We start from the raw sequence: 18,025 nt of genomic DNA, 5'->3' as shown, positions 1-18,025 counted from the left end.
ATCCAATTTCTGTAATTTTTGATTCACACCTTTACTTTCTTGTGTTATATATAAATTTCCTTTTAAATTGGACACTTACTACATTTTTAATTGATTTTTTAACAAAAGCCAATGTGCAATAATTTTTCCTGCGTAATAAAAACCGGACCTCAAAAACCTGTATTGATGTTATAACTTTTTATAATATCCTTGCTATTAACCTTTGTTAGTTGTTTGTTAGTAGGCCTACTAATGATTAATAATTTTTTTCTGTTCCTTATCTGTATGAGACTCATCAAATGTACTTAAATCTGTTACAACAAATTTTTTGCTTTGTATTTACAGTTTTTCATAACCTCTGATTTAATTGGCTATTTATACAATAGCGAGGTAAAAATTTGCGCTGCATTCGGAACACTGATTAAGCCGAATACATATGGCATCGATACATACATCAATGAGATGGACTGATAGATAGACATATGGCATCGATACATACATCAATGAGATGGATTGATAGATAGACATATGGCATCGATACATACATCAATGAGATGGATTGATAGATAGACATATGGCATCGATACATACATCAATGAGATGGATTGATAGATAGACATATGGCATCGATACATACATCAATGAGATGGATTGATAGATAGACATATGGCATCGATACATACATCAATGAGATGGATTGATAGATAGACATATGGCATCGATACATACATCAATGAGATGGATTGATAGATAAACATATAGCATCGATACATACATCAATGAGATGGACTGATAGATAGACATATGGCATCGATACATACATCAATGAGATGGACTGATAGATAGACATATGGCATCGATACATACATCAATGAGATGGATTGATAGATAGACATATGGCATCGATACATACATCAATGAGATGGACTGATAGATAGACATATGGCATCGATACATACATCAATGAGATGGATTGATAGATAGACATATGGCGTCGATACATACATCAATAAGATAGATTGATAGATAAACATATAGCATCGATACATACATCAATGAGATGGATTGATAGGTAGACATATAGCATCGATACATACATAAATGAGATGGATTGATAGGTAGACATATGGCATCGATACATACATAAATGAGATGGATTGATAGATAGACATATGGCATCGATACATACATCAATGAGATGGATTGATAGATAGACATATGGCATCGATACATACATCAAATAGATGGATTGATAGGTAGGCATATAGGAAAGAAGACAAGAGACACACCAAGTTTAATGCAAAACCAATCCAAGCAATGACAGTTATTCAGCTAGAACTGTATAAGAAACCAGATTCATAGTCACTCATTTATGGAGACAATCTACAATCTGTAAGAGGAGATCCTCTTCAGCTAGTTGAAAGATCATATTTGTTGTGCTTCAAATTGTGACAAGTTGTTCGCTATGTATTGAATTAGTTTTCTAGAATTAAGAATCTAGAATAAGCATTGCTTGAAATATGACTTGAGGTTTACTAGATAACATGATAGCGATAAACTCACTCTTTTAGTAGTGGTTGACAGCTGTTCTAATCACTTCAGCAAGATATTAAGGTATTATTATCTTATGATAAGTAGATCTCATGCCTTATTCTTTGGTATCTTATGTTGGAGTGTTTGTGTAGGAGAAAAAGAGGTGTGTACGGTCCTCCAGCTGGTAAGAAGTTGGTTGTCTTTGTTGATGATCTAAACATGCCTGCCAAAGAGAAATATGGAGCTCAACCACCTATTGAGATTCTCAGACAATATATCGATCACCACTATTGGTTTGATAGGTGAGATGTTAGTTATACTGTTATATCGATGGCTAAGTTCTCAATTGGCAATACTGGTGTGATTAATAATTGAATTATTGGTGGCTTTACAGAAAGGACACGAGTGTTTTGGAGCTGGTAGATATAATAATGGTGGCAGCGATGGGACCTCCAGGTGGCGGCAGAAACAGCATTACAGCGAGGTTCATGAGGCACTTCAACGTTGTCTCATTTGACAGCTTTGATGAGGAGACAATGAGAAATATCTTCAACCCAATCTGTGACTGGCATTTTAATCTTGGCTTTGATGCTACTTTTAAAAAATATGCCCGTGTAAGTAATTTATAGACAACTACAGATGGTATATAGACTCGTAAAATGACATATGAGGTTATATAGCCTCATATATATCTAGTGGCTATATAGGGCAGTATTTGTTATTTATGGCTCTACCACCTACTTCAGATCACGGTATCAGCCACCATGGAGATCTTTCAGAAGGCCATCAGCAACTTCCTTCCAACACCTTCTAAATCTCACTACTTGTTCAATCTGAGAGACTTTGCAAGAGTAGTCCAGGTATTAGAAACTCTTTACTAGGCAGCAATTTTTGTATTGCTTGATAACCTTATTGTGTGTTGGTTTTGTTGATGTCTCTCTCTGGTTTGGTTGTATCAGGCAATTCTGTTGAACCTGTTTAGAAGCCATAACTGTCATGTTTGTTATGTCTGTCATGCAGGGCATTCTGCTGATAACTCCTGAAGTGATACCTGAAGGTACAGCTGGTAGCCAAAAGCTGACAAGACTCTGGGTTCATGAAGTCTACCGAGTGTTTTACGACAGACTCGTTGACGATGCCGATAGAGAACAATTTTTTCAACTCTGTCAATCAGCGGTTAACTCTCACTTTAAGGAAAAATTTGCTAGTCTCTTTTCACACCTGGTGACTGAACCCGGACAAGCTGTGACGGATGATCATTTACGAAGTCTCATGTTTGGAGATTACCTTGCAGAAGGTGACGAGAAGCTATACAATGAAGTGGATGACCTTGATCAACTACAACAGGTTTGTTCGTTTTATTCAAGTAGTATCAGTGTAAGGACCTGACTATATACATCGACGAAATGTGTCACCGCTGCGTAGTGTAGATATTTGATGTGGCTACACATGCCGACACTACGAAATGATGCATCGTGTTGGCAAATAAATAGACCAATGAGAAATGGCCTCAGTTGTGTGAGGCCCATGATGTCCTTACTGGATTTCCCAGTAGGCTAGTAAAGTACTGTCAGAATATTTGTATTCTAACATGTATAATCAACAATAAGCGATAACACTAGTATTCTAGTAGCTATATAATTAAGTCTCTAACCCAGCTATATACATTTGCCTTCTTGAGCCCATTAACGTAAATATGACAGAGAGACAATATACTAAGGGTAGAGCGTGGTGTATATTATAGTGCATGGTGTTTGCTGTTTTATATACCTTCGTGGGCCCTTTATGTAGATTGTGACAGAGAGACAATATACTAAGGGTAGAGCGTGGTGTATATTATAGTGCATGGTGTTTGCTGTTTTATATACCTTCGTGGGCCCTTTATGTAGATTGTGACAGAGAGACAATATACTAAGGGTAGAGCGTGGTGTATATTATAGTGCATGGTGTTTGCGGTTTTATATACCTTCGTGGGCCCTCTATGTAGATTGTGACAGAGAGACAATCTTTTAGAATATCATGAACGTTCAGTTAGTCAAAAAAAGGCATTTTCTCTGCATGAAATTATCTGACAGATGCATATGCTGAGACTGGATTTAAACTGCACTTGAAACTGTCACAGATGATTCCCAAGCATCACTTGAGTCGTTAAGTTCTTTAAGTTTATTTTGATTCTCGTGAAATTCTCTGTATTTCTTCATTTGAACTTTTTCATATGATATGAGTCAGCTGTTTGGGGCAAAGCTTAGATTTGTATAGGAATTTCGTCCCTCCGTTGGATGGCCTCTTGTATATGTAATGCCATATGAAATGTAAAATTGCACATGTGCGCTCTTTGAGTAACGATCAAGCGAGAAAACACTAGATATGAGTCTGAATAATGATGCGTGGCGTCTTGCAGGTAATAGAGACATCACTTGAAGAGTTCAATGCGATGAGTAAGACACCTATGGCTCTCGTCATGTTTAGGTTCGCTATAGAGCACATTTCACGCATCTGCAGGGTGCTCAAGCAGCCCAATGGACATTGCCTCCTAGTGGGAATCGGAGGCAGTGGTCGACAGAGTGCCACAAAACTCGCTACCTACATGGCCGACTACAACCTTTTCCAGATAGAAATAGCTAAGAACTATGGTAGGTTATTCGTTGGTATTGGCACTTGTTTATAGATATCTCTCAAGAAATAGTCAGGATTGTATGATAGCCATTACACTGTTAGAGGATGCATTCTATTGCACACGTCGATTGGACACTTCTATTGCACACATCTATTGCACATATTTACTGGAAGCGTCGGCAGTCACTTTTTGGCAACTGTTTCACACACATTGCAGCTGCTGTCGTATTACAGGTCCATTTATAGAAACACACATCTATGGTGAGTCAGTTTCATGTATGCACGGACTACTTTAGGGATGCGTCTGCTCTATATTTCCTATAGACATGATTTTACTTCCTTCATGCCAGGCTACCCACATGGAGTTGTCTACTTTACTCCGGCATACCTGGCCGACAACTCTGCCCAGCATTTGTAGTTCATATTCTAATCATGACATTGCATTTGGAGCTTGTCTTGTCCCTTTCCATTGTAGCATAACACTAAGCTTCTCGACTATATTCAAGATTGTTTTCTAGACGTAATCAGTTCTGGATGTTTTTAGGTCGGGCCTCGCCGACTGTTATCTATGGTTGCATGTGCATCCATTCTTCCGTATAACTGTATGCATGGGAATTCAAGTGAAAATCTTATTATTAGTTTTGGTGGTTTCGTTTCTGTCTATTATGTGATAGTCAGTCGTGTGTGACTGATTTTCTATGTATGTACTCTCTAAGCGATGAAGCCATTTTAACATACAGTGTACGCGCAGCTTACTTACACGTAAGTAGTATCTGCTGATATCGAGGTATTTGTCTGGACGGCGCTGCAGGTGTGGCAATTTGTTTTGAAGTTTGGTATGTGCGGCTGTTGGAAATAAGTTCAGTGCTGTGGGAAGATAGTAATATTCATTACACTTTTTATTCCTTGAACAGATATTAGGTTCAAGTGTTATAGATAAAAATGGGGAAACATGTATCCTCACACCGACGGTGTTCATTGATCTCTAAGATCCACAGATGACACTCGTCCATAGTAGTACTAGTTAAACTTATCGCTTGTAGTAATCTCACAATTAACTACTTACTAAAAGTTTGATAAAAGACTTTAACATCTAGAGAGTTTGCATTAAAAGATTAATCTACTATACATTTGCTCTCTGTTTTCTTTGATTTTGTAGGCCTCTAAAGCTCTGACATATTCGTAATTAAAGAATCACATAAAATGTTTTTTGTTGAATAGAGAGTTTTATCATGAATTAGTAGATGAATAATAAACTTAATCTGTCAGTCATTACTGAACACTTTTGTAATATCCTTTATATCATATTTAATGTTTATATTACTGTCACATGCCAGTACTCAGCCTGTTCATTGCTATCATTTGCAGGCATGAACGAATGGCGAGATGATATCCGTCAGCTGATGAAGAGAGCCGGAGTAGATGGCACAAACACAGTCTTTCTCTTTGGTGATCATCAGATCAAAGAAGAGGCTTTCTTGGAAGATGTTAACATGATCCTCAACTCAGGGGACATCCCCAACCTGTATGAGAATGAGGAGAGATTGGAGATCATTGAGAAGGTAAGAGACACGGGGCTCATTGTCAAGTTAACAATTGGAGATCATTGAGAAGGTAAGAGGCATAGTGCTTATTGTCAAGTTAACAATTGGAGATCATTGAAAAGGTAAGAGGCGAGGTTAGTTGATAGCTGTTATTTGTTTAAGTAAATGAAGGCTCATTTTAAAAGACGAGAGTTTTGCTTATTGCTTAGATCATTGAACAGAGTGTCCTTTTGAAAATTGGAAAAGTGAGTGAAATGGCTTATTAAAAGTATTGTGGGTCTGCAAAGAGGTAATGTTACAGATGCAGCAATTGACGATAGCAGAGAATCCTCAGGCAGAGTCGACTCCTCTTAGCATGTACAACAAGTTCATCGAGCGGACAAGGAGGCACCTACATGTCGTCTTAGCCTTCAGTCCAATCGGAGATGCGTTCAGAAACCGATTACGCATGTTTCCCTCGCTCATTAACTGCTGTACGATTGATTGGTTCAAGGTAAGAGTGCTGTGCGCTCTTGTGTCTATACACTTGCTGTGATGCTGTGTTGAGGTGAGCTAAGATTCGTCTTCTCTCGTTAGGCCTGGCCTGAGGATGCCCTTGAGTTGGTGGCCCACAAGTTCTTAGATGATGTGGAGATGACAAATCATGTGAGGGAGCAAGCGGTGGTGATGTGCAAGCACTTCCATGAGAGTGTCAGGGCTCTTTCACTCAAGTACTATGAAACAATGAGAAGGTAGAGCGGAGCTATGAACTTTTTGACTCCCAGCAAATTGTGGTAAAGCATTTGATAACTGCTTCTGTGTCTCAATCAATCTGTGTATGTCTCTGTCTTTGCAGGCGCAATTATGTGACTCCCACATCATACTTAGAGCTCATTAAGACTTTTAAACATATGTTGAATAAGAAGAGGATGGAGTTGTTGACCCTCAAGAAAAGATATGTAATTGGGCTGGAAAAGCTTGGTTTCTCAGAAGAGCAGGTGATTTCGCACTCCGTCACATATAGTCTCAATAAATAGGTTCTGGGATATCAGTGACTAGAGACAAACAATTAAAAATGTTCAAGTTGAAGTGTTCGGTTCTCAAATAGGTAAAACTGTGTACACTCTTCAGTCCTTTAACAGGTTTTGCTAAAAATCTTATTTTGAACATCTGCTTAATTTTCATTTAAAATTCTATATGCTTTTCAATTTGTAGGGGAATCCTTCCTAAATGATTGCCAGTTAGAAAAGACTAGCATCTAACGAGTGTTGTCTTATCTCATCTCAAACAACGCTCAGTGTAACTTCTAAACACAACCATTACAAATAATTTCAGTGGTCGAAGTTGTCTTGAATGAGCTACAATAGTCACAGATCTTTATTATTTACAATATAGGGAGGCCAGTTTTTGATACAGCGCTAAACGCATTGATGATTAGTCTTTGAATAGCTTTAAATAATATAGTACTGTACTTTTTGTGTATCGTACAGGGGTGAACATTGCTAAGCTGTGCAGGTATTCTGTCTATGTTTATTAGGTTGTATGCTCAGTCTATTTACCTACGAGATGATTTGTCGCTTCATGATGGAGTCATATGTTTAGTCACACGTATTTACAAGTTGATTTGATGCTTTAACATGGAGTTGTCTGCTCAGTCCGTAGACTGATTGGGTGGTCTTGTAGTTTAAATGGCTAACCGATCATTAATTCTCAAGCTGCAAGACACAAGAGATGCAAGAGATATGCTACTTAATAAATGACTGTTCATAGGCTCACTAGCTTACAACCGAGAGAAACAGAGTTTCAATCAGTCACGATAACCCTAGTCGATTCTCTATAATACAGATTGACAGACATTACGGCCAAGCTTATCTATGCTGCCTTGCAACAAGTGGGAACAAGCTATATCTTGGTTATCTCACTCTGAGAAAAAGTTCAATCTATGATATTACAGATAAGTGTGATGAAGTCAGATCTTCAGGATTTGCAGCCAATGCTGGTTAGTCGCTCTCAGGAGACTGCGGCTCTTGCAAAGATTATAGAATCTGAGAGCATTGAGGTTGAACAAGTTAGAAAGGTTGTGGAAAAGGATGAGGCGGCCGCAACTGAAGCGGCGATGGGTTCTAAGGCTATCAAGGTATGTGTCCTCTTGATGAGCGTTAAAGTTATTGGAAAGGAGGTAGCGGCTGAGACATGACAAGACAGATGAACGATCAAAGCAATACAAAGATTGCTCAATGCATGTACTTACTTTTCAGGAAGAGTGTGAGGAGCAGTTGGCAGTGGCTATGCCAGCTCTTAATGCTGCTATTTCTGCCCTTGATACCCTCAAACAGAATGATATATCAATAGTAAAGGCGATGGCAAACCCTCCATCTGGAGTCAAGCTCGTCATGGAGTCTGTATGCATTATGAAGGTGCGTATCTACAGTATTATATCATTTACTTCTTGCATGCCATGCCGTCAGACATGCCGTCAGACATGCCGTCAGACATGCCGTCAGACATGCCGTCAGACATGCCGTCAGACATGCCGTCAGACATGCCGTCAGACGACCTGGCAACTTGAGCTCACTACAACTGAAACCAACTTAGACCCAAACTTGGAGTGCTATAGTGTTAGCAGTTGGTATGCCACAAGGTAGACATAATGAGTTGAGAGAGAGCCAGAAGTCTATAATCAGTCTGGCTTGTCAATCAGTTACCGTATATTTAGCTAAGCAATGCCATGCAAGGTAGGGAAGATAATTCTTGTATTCACTGCATCTGTTCATCGGTATTGTTTCTAGCTAATTGCTCACAAATAGGAATGGTCACAGTATTTAGTTCAGAAGAGCCAGTCTATTCTTTGTGAGTAGGTTTTCATCTGGCTACGGTGATAAACTTGAGCTGAGGGCCCATAGCTAGGAGCTAATCAGCAATTATGCACACATTTCTTGTGGATGGTCAGTTTTGTTTCTCTGTTCTTTTTCAATTAGAACAGGTTTTTTTTATAATTTTTCTAATTGGTTTGGTTACAACTTGTTACCGATCACAAAACTTTGGAGCACTAGGAAACTTGCCTACAAACTGCTGGTAGCTTCTGTAAGTTGTGAATTCATTAGCAGCATATGCGCCAACCGAAGACATCTTTATTAGATTCGAATTGTCAGAACTCATCTCACATAATTGGAAAACATTTTCTGATAGTACTTTGATCATTTGCGTGCTAAACTGTTAGCCTAGTCAAGCGACTTATTCATGTGAATTGTTCGACTGAAATGCATGACCTTATGGGTTCAACATGAGTTTTGGAAACATATTTGGTTAGTAATCAGTAATTTTATCACTTAAATCAGTGGTTAAGTTAACAACATGCTAAGGATGCTTGTCACGCCTAATTCTACTATGTTTCTAATTCTAAGAAGATAAATCACTTTTTGAAAATTGACAGGGAATCAAACCTGAGAGAAAGCCAGTGGATGGTAAGATGGTAGAAGACTACTGGTCTGCTGCCAAAAAGCTTCTTGGAGACTTAAAATTCCTTGACTCGTTGAAAGTCTATGACAAGGATAACATACCCGCTTCTATCATGAGCAAGATACGCAGCACCTACATAAAGAATCCCGAGTTTGATCCAAAGATCATTAAGAACGTGTCATCCGCTGCCGAGGGACTTTGCAAGTGGGTAATAGCTCTGGAAGTCTACGATAAGGTAGCCAAGGTAAGCACCCTTGAGGATTATACAGGTCGCTTATGTAACAAAGTTTTATCTGAACCCACAGGCTGTTGATATTGTCACAGATGATACTGTCTGATCTCACTAGCCGCTATGACTACACCTAAGTATTCTATGGTCTTGAGGAATACTAATGTCGTAAGTGGTAGTAACTGCAGCTAAGAATGTCGTAGGTGGTAGCTCCGAAGAAGAAAGCTCTGGAAGCTGCTTTGCTGGTTTTGGATGGCCAAATGGCTAAACTGAGGCAGAAGCAGGCTGAGTTGAAAGAAGTAATGGACAAAAGGGATGCTCTCAATGACGATCTCGAGAATAAACAGATGGAGAAGGAGGTAACCTTGTTACTTCAGCTCCTATTGTTTTTTATTGCTATACAATGAATATTGCATCTGTAAAATGATTAGGAATGCTCTGGGGCTATATGTAGCCTGAGTTCAAATGAACTATAATTCAGTAATAAGACATTGTGAAGTGATAAAATGAACCAGACTGGTCTGTTGATAGAACCTTGAGGAAAATATCCAGCTAACCATAGTAAAGATAGAAAGAGCGGAGAAGCTCATCAGTGGTCTCGGTGGAGAGAAGGTCCGGTGGACAAAAAATGTTCAAAACCTCTCTGACACTTATGACAACATTGTTGGAGATGTGCTATTGTCAGCCGCAGTCGTAGCATATCTCGGCCCCTTCGAGATGTCCTATAGGAATGTGAGTTTTTGCTTGTGAATCTAATCCTGTTTACTGGTTATACGCCAACAATTTGATTGCTAATGTTGTTACTTTCTCGTGGTTCGTTCTAGGCTGTTCTGACGGAGTGGTATGACATGTGCGTTGAGAAAGGCATTCCTGTCAACTCCAGCTTCTCTCTCATAACAACCCTCGGGGATCCAGTCAAGATTAGAGATTGGCAAATTGCAGGCCTTCCTGTTGATAGTTTCTCTATTGACAATGGTAGGGAGATCACTATTGGTTGTTGCACTATAATTATAGCTACCTACATACTTAGTTACCAAATTCTCCATCACTCAATATTGAATGTTTTACCATCTTTGTAAGCTTGCTTATATATCAGCTATATATCATTATATATATATATACATGTATATATTCTCAGCTCTGTCTATCATGTTGTAAGAATGATGTTGGCCTCATTCATGGATTTAATTTATTTACTTTTCTGTTTTATTTAACTCGCACATAATGTTATTATGAGTGTTGTTTTTATAAATGACTAGCTGTGCTACCCGGCGTTGTCTAAGTATTAAAAATCAGCCTATAAACAATGAGAAGTAATGAGAGTTGCCTGTCACTTGCTATTAGCCTGGCAGATTGCCAATGGAAAATTTTAGTAAGTCAACTAATGACAATCACTTATGCAAACACCCTGCGTGGTATTCAAAGCCATTGGGTATTTGCTCCTATATACCCACTTATATCGGCAAGCTATCAACTCCTTATCTGTGGCCTATTGAGTAGAGCGTCAGACTGGTGAATGGTAGGGTCTGAGATCAAATCTTCTTCGGTATACTTTATTCCAAGATTTTAATAGCTATAGCCAGAATGCATACATACGGATATACTTTGAGAAATATATGCATGTATATAGATTAGCTGTGCTACCCGGCATTGCCCGGGTAATAAAAAAGTCTTTGGTCATAAAGTTGATTTGTATTTAATGTATAACAATATGGGCCATTTTAACTTTCAAACTGCATATCATGAGAAAATGTTTGATGGATCGCTTCTGATGGAACAATAACCTTTTTTATACATACACACTTCTATGTAAGAATTGTTATTATTAATTCAACATATTCAGCATTTTTATTTTGTTTTCTCAGTTTGTATTAATTTTATTATTACCTAATTATTTTTATTGTAATTGTAGCAAAACCGACTTAATTTAGCTATTACTTGCTAATTATTTCACATTTACATCTAAACATTTTTATAGTCGAGTTTTTTTTAAATTTATTTGACCTGCACGAAACATTTCCTCATGATATGGAGTTTAAAAGTTAGAATGGCAAATGTTGTTATATGTTAAATACAAATCAATTTTCGGACCAAAGGTTTTTTGTATTACCTGGGCAACGCCGGTTAGCACAGCGAGTCTGTATATATAAATGTAAGTATAAGAGAGTGAGGAATAACTGATACTTCTAATCTTACACAATAGTCCAGCAAATCTTACAGAAAATCTTGCATATATTTGTTGTAAAATGTGATAGGAAAATGAATAATGTTTAAACTTAAAACACAATATTCAAATTAAAAATGTTTAAAAAATACAAATTGAAATAATAACGATAGTGAAACAAACTTTAAAAACCCATATTATAAACTTTATAAGTTATAACAAATTTATAAATGTAATAAAAGAATGTAAATCTGTATATATAAATGTAAATATAAAAGAGTGAGGAATGACTGATACTTCTTATCTTACATAAATGTCCAGCAAATCTTACAGATAATCTAACATATAATCTTATAGTAATTTTACAAATGTTTGCTGTAAAATGTGAAATTGATCATGAATTACTAATTGGTTCGGTTTAAATAGAAATATGTGTAAGTTAATGCACAAAGCGAGCACTGATAGGAACTTTCGTGAAACACGTGTGTAGCAACTCAGTATTCGTAAAGTCGTAAATAAATAAAAGAATGAATGTGGAATGCACGGTACCAAGTGAGAATCAAGGAAACATAGTGCAGTTGGGAAAAAGTATTCTGAGCAGCTGGAATAAATAAGTAGAGAACTAAATGTAGATGTGAAACTAATAGCCAGTAAGTAAATTAAGAAACAGATTATTTGGTAATGATACAACTAATACAAAATAAAAATCGTTATGACCAAATGAAAAGCACTGCAACAGTCGCCAATTATTTATTTCGTAAAAATGTTTGTTGCTACGGTTTGGCGGAAAGCATCGTGTTTTGTAAGGGCATAGTAATCCGTGAGCGCAATTTACCAATAAATATGTCATTTAGCTGAAATTTTATTATTAAATGATTTTATATTTGCAAAACCGTTTTACCGTAACGGATAACGCCGAACTCGCCATGGGGAGCAACTGATATCTTTTTATAACGTATATAATCACTACACAAGTCGCCAAATTTTAAGCTCGTTGATAAATTATTGCCGATATGGTGGGGCTGAACAAATTAGCCCTAGCGAAATAAAAACGAAGAAGCACCGTGCTGCATATACATAGGTCCCAAAATATTTCTTCGCCGGGGCTTCGTAACGTGTGGGCGCTTTACTAAAATAATTAGCGTGTGCTTACGATATATCAAATAGGATAACGCCTTAGATCGAAATTTCCTAATTGGGGATTCATAACGTGTGAGCGCAATGCTAAAATAATAGCTATAGCTGGACAGCCAAATCGATGAATACACATACCAACATTGAGAAATATATATATAGATGTAACTATATTTGTGCTTCTTTATAAATATCAGAGATTGTCTTCCCATATCATTTGCTGCAACAGATTCATTTATCGCCTTTGCTGGTTGTATTTAGGTATCATTGTCCACTCAGCGAATCGGTGGCCCCTTATGATTGATCCTCAAGGCCAGGCCAACAAATGGGTTAAGAACAAGGAGAAAGTGAACAAGCTGTCAGTGATTAAGCTATCGGATAACAACTACACCCGAGTTCTAGAGAACTGCTTGCAGGTAGCAATTTATGCCTCATGATCTCCTATCTGTCCCTCACAGTTGTGACTTATTAATGTAGATAAGGCGCTACCTTTTGCAGTTTGGGAATCCATGCTTGTTGGAAAATGTAGAAGAGGAACTCGATCCCATTCTCGAACCCATTTTACTCAAACAGACCTTCAAGACAGCCGGGGTTGATTTCATCAAAGTAGGCGATCAGATTGTGGAATACAGCGGCGATTTTAAACTCTACATCACCACATCTCTCAGAAACCCTCACTATTTACCTGAGATCTCAGTTAAGGTATGTCTGTTTTAATAGCTTAGCCTTTCCTGCTCCATGTCATATGCAAGTCATAGTCAAGTTCTTTATGATGGTGACAATGGCCTTTGCATGGTTTGATTAGACTTATAGTTATATATCATTCATCACTCTTCTCTCTTGTTAGTATGTAGTACTTACGTAGTACTTACGTAGTACTTATGTAGTACTTATGTAGTATGTAGTACTTATGTAGTACTTATGTAGTACTTATGTAGTACTTATGTAGTACTTATGTAGTACTTATGTAGTACTTATGTAGTACTTATGTAGTATGTAGTACTTATGTAGTACTTATGTAGTACTTATGACTCTCTGCTCCTCTTTTTAGGTAACGTTGCTCAATTTTATGATCACTCCCTCCGGACTCGAGGATCAGCTGTTGGGAATCGTCGCTGCCAAAGAAAAGCCTGCTTTGGAGGAAAAGAAAAACGAACTGATCTTAGAAGGTGCTGCCAACAAACGCAATCTCAAAGAAATTGAAGATAAGATTTTGGAGGTTCTCTTTGCCTCCCAGGTTGGTTTGCTATGTTTAGTTCTCTTGTTGCCAGAGGGTAGGTTACTACAACTTTGCTAAATATCCACTAAAGATTTCAGCACTTATGGTTTGAAGATGAACTTATGTGAAATTCAGTAGATTTTATTGGAAAGTATTGGTATTTTTCTATCATTGGTGATTATTTTTGATGTTTGAGGTGATCTGACTGCCAGGATGGTTCAAGTGTAAAATTGACAAAACTTGGTCAGAGTTAAATTGCTCAGATCAAGCGAAAATGTGATTATGACGTCTTTACTTGCAAAGAGACCGGCAAAATAGCGATATTGTGGTGGATGCCGGGCCATGACGTTAAATTTTTTATTTTATTGTATCTGTTCTCCTTTTTATTTTATCGTTGTTTTACTCGTCATGCTATCACTTATCGTCACTTAAATTGTTGTCATACCAACGCACTAGCGATCCTGTTTATTCACCTTATTAGCCGGTATTCTTACCGTTTGCCGTTAGCCAGAACGGGTGATGTTATTATATATAAAAGCAATTTATTTCTGTATGAAATAGTCTAGATCGTGCCAAGTAAAGGCCGGCAAATTCCTTTACAATATGTAATGCTGCAACTTGAATGTAATAGCCGATCTCAACTATAGCAACAATAGCAACTAGTGCATTCATTGCGTGTCAACTGTGATCAGGTATTGTCGATTTTAGTCTTGAAATGTCCTGGTAGTCAGATCACCTCAAACATCAAAAACAATCGTCAATGATAAAAAATGCCGATGCTTTTTAATAAAATACTTAGCAGAATAATTACATCTTCCAAATGCATAAAATCTATCTTACGGCACCTATTTATTTAATAGGTCTTTATTTAATTAATATATAATAGTAATAATAATTTAATAATAATATTTAATAATCTTACGGCAACATATTTATGTAATAAACCTTATAAAAATGTCATCCTTAATAATCTTACATAATTATTCTAGAACTTGTTTAAAGTTTATTATGGTTCATGTAGAAATTTTTTAATGACAATTACACTGTTATTGCGGATTTTATAACAAAGGTTATATTCAGGAAATAAGCTAGCTGATTGTAAACGGTCAATTTGTTCTGTTTATGATGAAGAAAAGAATTGTTAAGAAAGCGAGTGAATGGATGTGATTATATTCACAGACATCCACTCAGTACAAAGATACATTTTAACTAAAGCTCACCTCTGTAAACCCACCTCCATAAAACTAATTATAGCCAAAACTAAACGATCAGCACAGTAATCCAAATGTTATGTTTTCTACCTTTTTAAAAACTACTACAAGCACTTAATTTTACTATATATGAAAGAAAATAAATATCTCAATTTTATAAAACCTAGTTGTGCTGTTTAAAAATTAATGTTGGCTGCATTCATTAAAGTTTTTATGGTATATAATCCTTCATTGTTTGTTTGAATACTGCTGCGCTTTCAGGGGTTACACAGAACTTCCTTAAAATAAAATAATTGCTTTAGCAGATTTGTAATAATTTGTATTAAATTTGTTACGCATACCCTGTTATTTATGAGTTGAGCATGTTTGATGAATATTGGATGGTTGATCATATACTAATGGTTGTTCTCTCTATATCATACGCCCCTCCTTGACTGTTGGTTGTTCTTTCTATATCATACGCCCCTCCTTGACTGTTGGTTGTTCTTTCTATATCATACGCCCCTCCTTGAAGCAAAAAGTTGACTTTTTGGTCAGGGAAAGTTACTAGTGTGTATGAATAGAGCACACACTGATTCATGCAGACTGTTAGCTGTGAGTTACTTAGAAAGACCAAATGCAGGAATAGAAGTTTGACCAGGATGTATTCTGCAACTTGGTACAAAAATAAAGTGTCTCACGAAGCTTGCCTGTTGATTAGGGGAATATTCTGGAAGATGAAGCGGCCATCGATATTCTGTCCTCATCCAAAGTTTTATCTGAGGAGATTTCTCGCAAGCAAGAAATTACATCGCGCACAGAAAAAGAGATTGATGACACGCGGTCTGTGTACAAGCCAGTGGCCAAACATGGTAGCATTCTTTTCTTCACAATATCTGACCTCGGCAATATAGATCCTATGTACCAATACTCTCTTAACTGGTTCATAAACCTCTTCATGCACGTAAGTATTTCTTTATTCACGTTGCTATGGGGCTGCATGTGCTGGGGAGAGAGATATGTGCAGGTGTTTTAAGACTGCAGTTGTGTCAGTACTATGCAGGTGTGTCAGTACTATGTAGTTGTGTCAGTACTCTGCAGGTGTGTCAGTACTATGCAGGTGTGTCAGTACTATGCAGGTGTGTCAGTACTGTGCAGTTGTGTCAGTACTATGCAAGTGTGTCAGTACTGTGCAGGTGTGTCAGTACTGTGCAGTTGTGCCAGTATTACACAGGTGTGTCAGTACTGTACAAGTGTGTCAGTACTGTACAGGTGTGTCAGTACTATGCAGGTGTGTCAGTACTGTGCAGGTGTGTCAATACTATGCAGGTGTGTCAGTACTATGCAGGTGTGTCAGTACTATGCAGGTGTGTCAGTACTATGCAAGTGTGTCAGTACTGTGCAGGTGTGTCAGTACTATGCAAGTGTGTCAGTATTATGCAAGTGTGTCAGTACTATGCAGTTGTGCCAGTATTACGCAGGTGTGTCAGTACTGTGCAGGTGTGTCAGTACTATGCAGGTGTGTCAGTACTATGCAAGTGTGTCAGTACTATGCAGGTGCGCCAATAGTGTGCTTTGTGTGTCAGCGCTGTGTTCAGTGTTTGAGTACTGTGCTTCTATGTCATTGCTCGATCGGTATGTCGAAACTGTCTAGATGGAAAGTGCCATTCTAGTGTGTCAATGATTTGTTGGTGTGTTATATCCATGCTGGTCTACCAATGCTGTGCTGGCATGTGAGTACTGTGCTGGCGTAGCGATACTGTGCATAGTATATTATTACTGGCAGGGTGTGTTAGCACTTGGCATAGTGTAGAAGTACTGTTGTAATGTAGATGTATTGTGCTGATATGTAAAAACTGAATTGACACTCCATTGCCATTATATTTACTTTAGGCTATTCAAAACAGTGAGAAATCGAATGACATAGCTACCAGGGTGAAGGCACTCAACGATTACTTTACCTACAGCATTTATCAGAATATCTGCCGCTCCCTGTTTGAAAAAGACAAGCTGTTATTCTCCTTCATCTTGTGTGTCGGCCTGCTCAAGGGCCGGTAAGTGTAGTGAACAAGTTCACAGACTCATGAGTCAAACTGACCTCCCATATGCCAACCCCCCCCCTTTTATTGCTCTTTCTATTCTACTATGTTACATCTATGTTACATCTGTTTCGATGCTTTGCACTTATTCTGTAAAGATGTTATAAAACTTAACAGTTTTATGAAAATGGTACTTTGTGTAAGGCACTGTCTTTAAGATAAAATGGGTCCTGTGTTACCCGGAGACTGCGATTTGATGCTGTGGCTGAGCAACGACTCGCAACTATAGCTGGAGACTGTATGGAAACTGTGGTGATAAACCTTTAATACAGTAACTGGAATTTTGGCTCTACTCTGTCAATCGATTTGTGTGATTTGATTCGGTGTCGGAAAACCGACTGGACCCTCTGATTGGAGGCTATATACTAGAATCTATGACTGACTACTGTAGCTTGAAAGACTGACTAGGCACTGCCTGGAAAATGATTTGATACCGTGACTGAAGATTTTGACTCAATGCAGTGACTATGCCGTGTGGCCATATACTGTAACTGGAAACTGTGACGACAGACTGGAGAGCGAAGTTTGTAACAGAAAACCAATTAGAGAATATGATAAAATAGGGTTTAAGACTGTAACTGAAAACTGTAACTGAAGACTGTAACTGAAGACTGTAATTGAAGACTGTAACTGAAGACTAACTGAAGACTGTAACTGAAGATTGTAACTGAAGACTGTAACTGAAGACTGTAACTGAAGACTGTAACTGAAGACTGTAACTGAAGACTAACTGAAGACTGTAACTGAAGATTGTAACTGAAGACTGTAACTGAAAACTGTAACTGAAGACTGTAACTGAAGACTGTAACTGAAGACTGTAACTAAAGACTAACTGAAGACTGTAACTGAAGACTGTAATTGAAGACTGCAACTGAAGACT

General features: G+C 37.7%; 1 protein-coding gene across 1 annotated transcript in view; it reads left to right on the top strand.

The window, feature by feature from the left end:
- Positions 1–18,025, top strand: part of LOC137391897 (dynein axonemal heavy chain 3-like) — a 72,485-nt gene that overhangs the window by 28,227 nt on the left and 26,233 nt on the right. Inside the window, exons 34-53 of the mRNA XM_068078447.1 lie at positions 1,665–1,814; positions 1,907–2,126; positions 2,259–2,372; positions 2,533–2,859; positions 3,914–4,145; positions 5,497–5,690; positions 5,974–6,165; positions 6,249–6,403; positions 6,508–6,649; positions 7,606–7,788; positions 7,910–8,068; positions 9,085–9,354; positions 9,543–9,698; positions 9,871–10,071; positions 10,164–10,314; positions 12,899–13,053; positions 13,136–13,339; positions 13,689–13,874; positions 15,768–16,010; positions 16,940–17,100. Of these exons, the coding sequence (XP_067934548.1) occupies positions 1,665–1,814; positions 1,907–2,126; positions 2,259–2,372; positions 2,533–2,859; positions 3,914–4,145; positions 5,497–5,690; positions 5,974–6,165; positions 6,249–6,403; positions 6,508–6,649; positions 7,606–7,788; positions 7,910–8,068; positions 9,085–9,354; positions 9,543–9,698; positions 9,871–10,071; positions 10,164–10,314; positions 12,899–13,053; positions 13,136–13,339; positions 13,689–13,874; positions 15,768–16,010; positions 16,940–17,100 (3,795 nt within the window). The remainder of the gene's footprint in view (positions 1–1,664; positions 1,815–1,906; positions 2,127–2,258; positions 2,373–2,532; positions 2,860–3,913; positions 4,146–5,496; positions 5,691–5,973; positions 6,166–6,248; positions 6,404–6,507; positions 6,650–7,605; positions 7,789–7,909; positions 8,069–9,084; positions 9,355–9,542; positions 9,699–9,870; positions 10,072–10,163; positions 10,315–12,898; positions 13,054–13,135; positions 13,340–13,688; positions 13,875–15,767; positions 16,011–16,939; positions 17,101–18,025) is intronic.

This window comes from Watersipora subatra, chromosome 3 (genome assembly GCF_963576615.1).
Source record: "Watersipora subatra chromosome 3, tzWatSuba1.1, whole genome shotgun sequence".
In the NCBI taxonomy this organism is placed as follows: domain Eukaryota; kingdom Metazoa; phylum Bryozoa; class Gymnolaemata; order Cheilostomatida; family Watersiporidae; genus Watersipora; species Watersipora subatra.
Note: the sequence above shows the minus strand (reverse complement) of the source record. Positions and strands in the feature narration are given on the sequence as shown.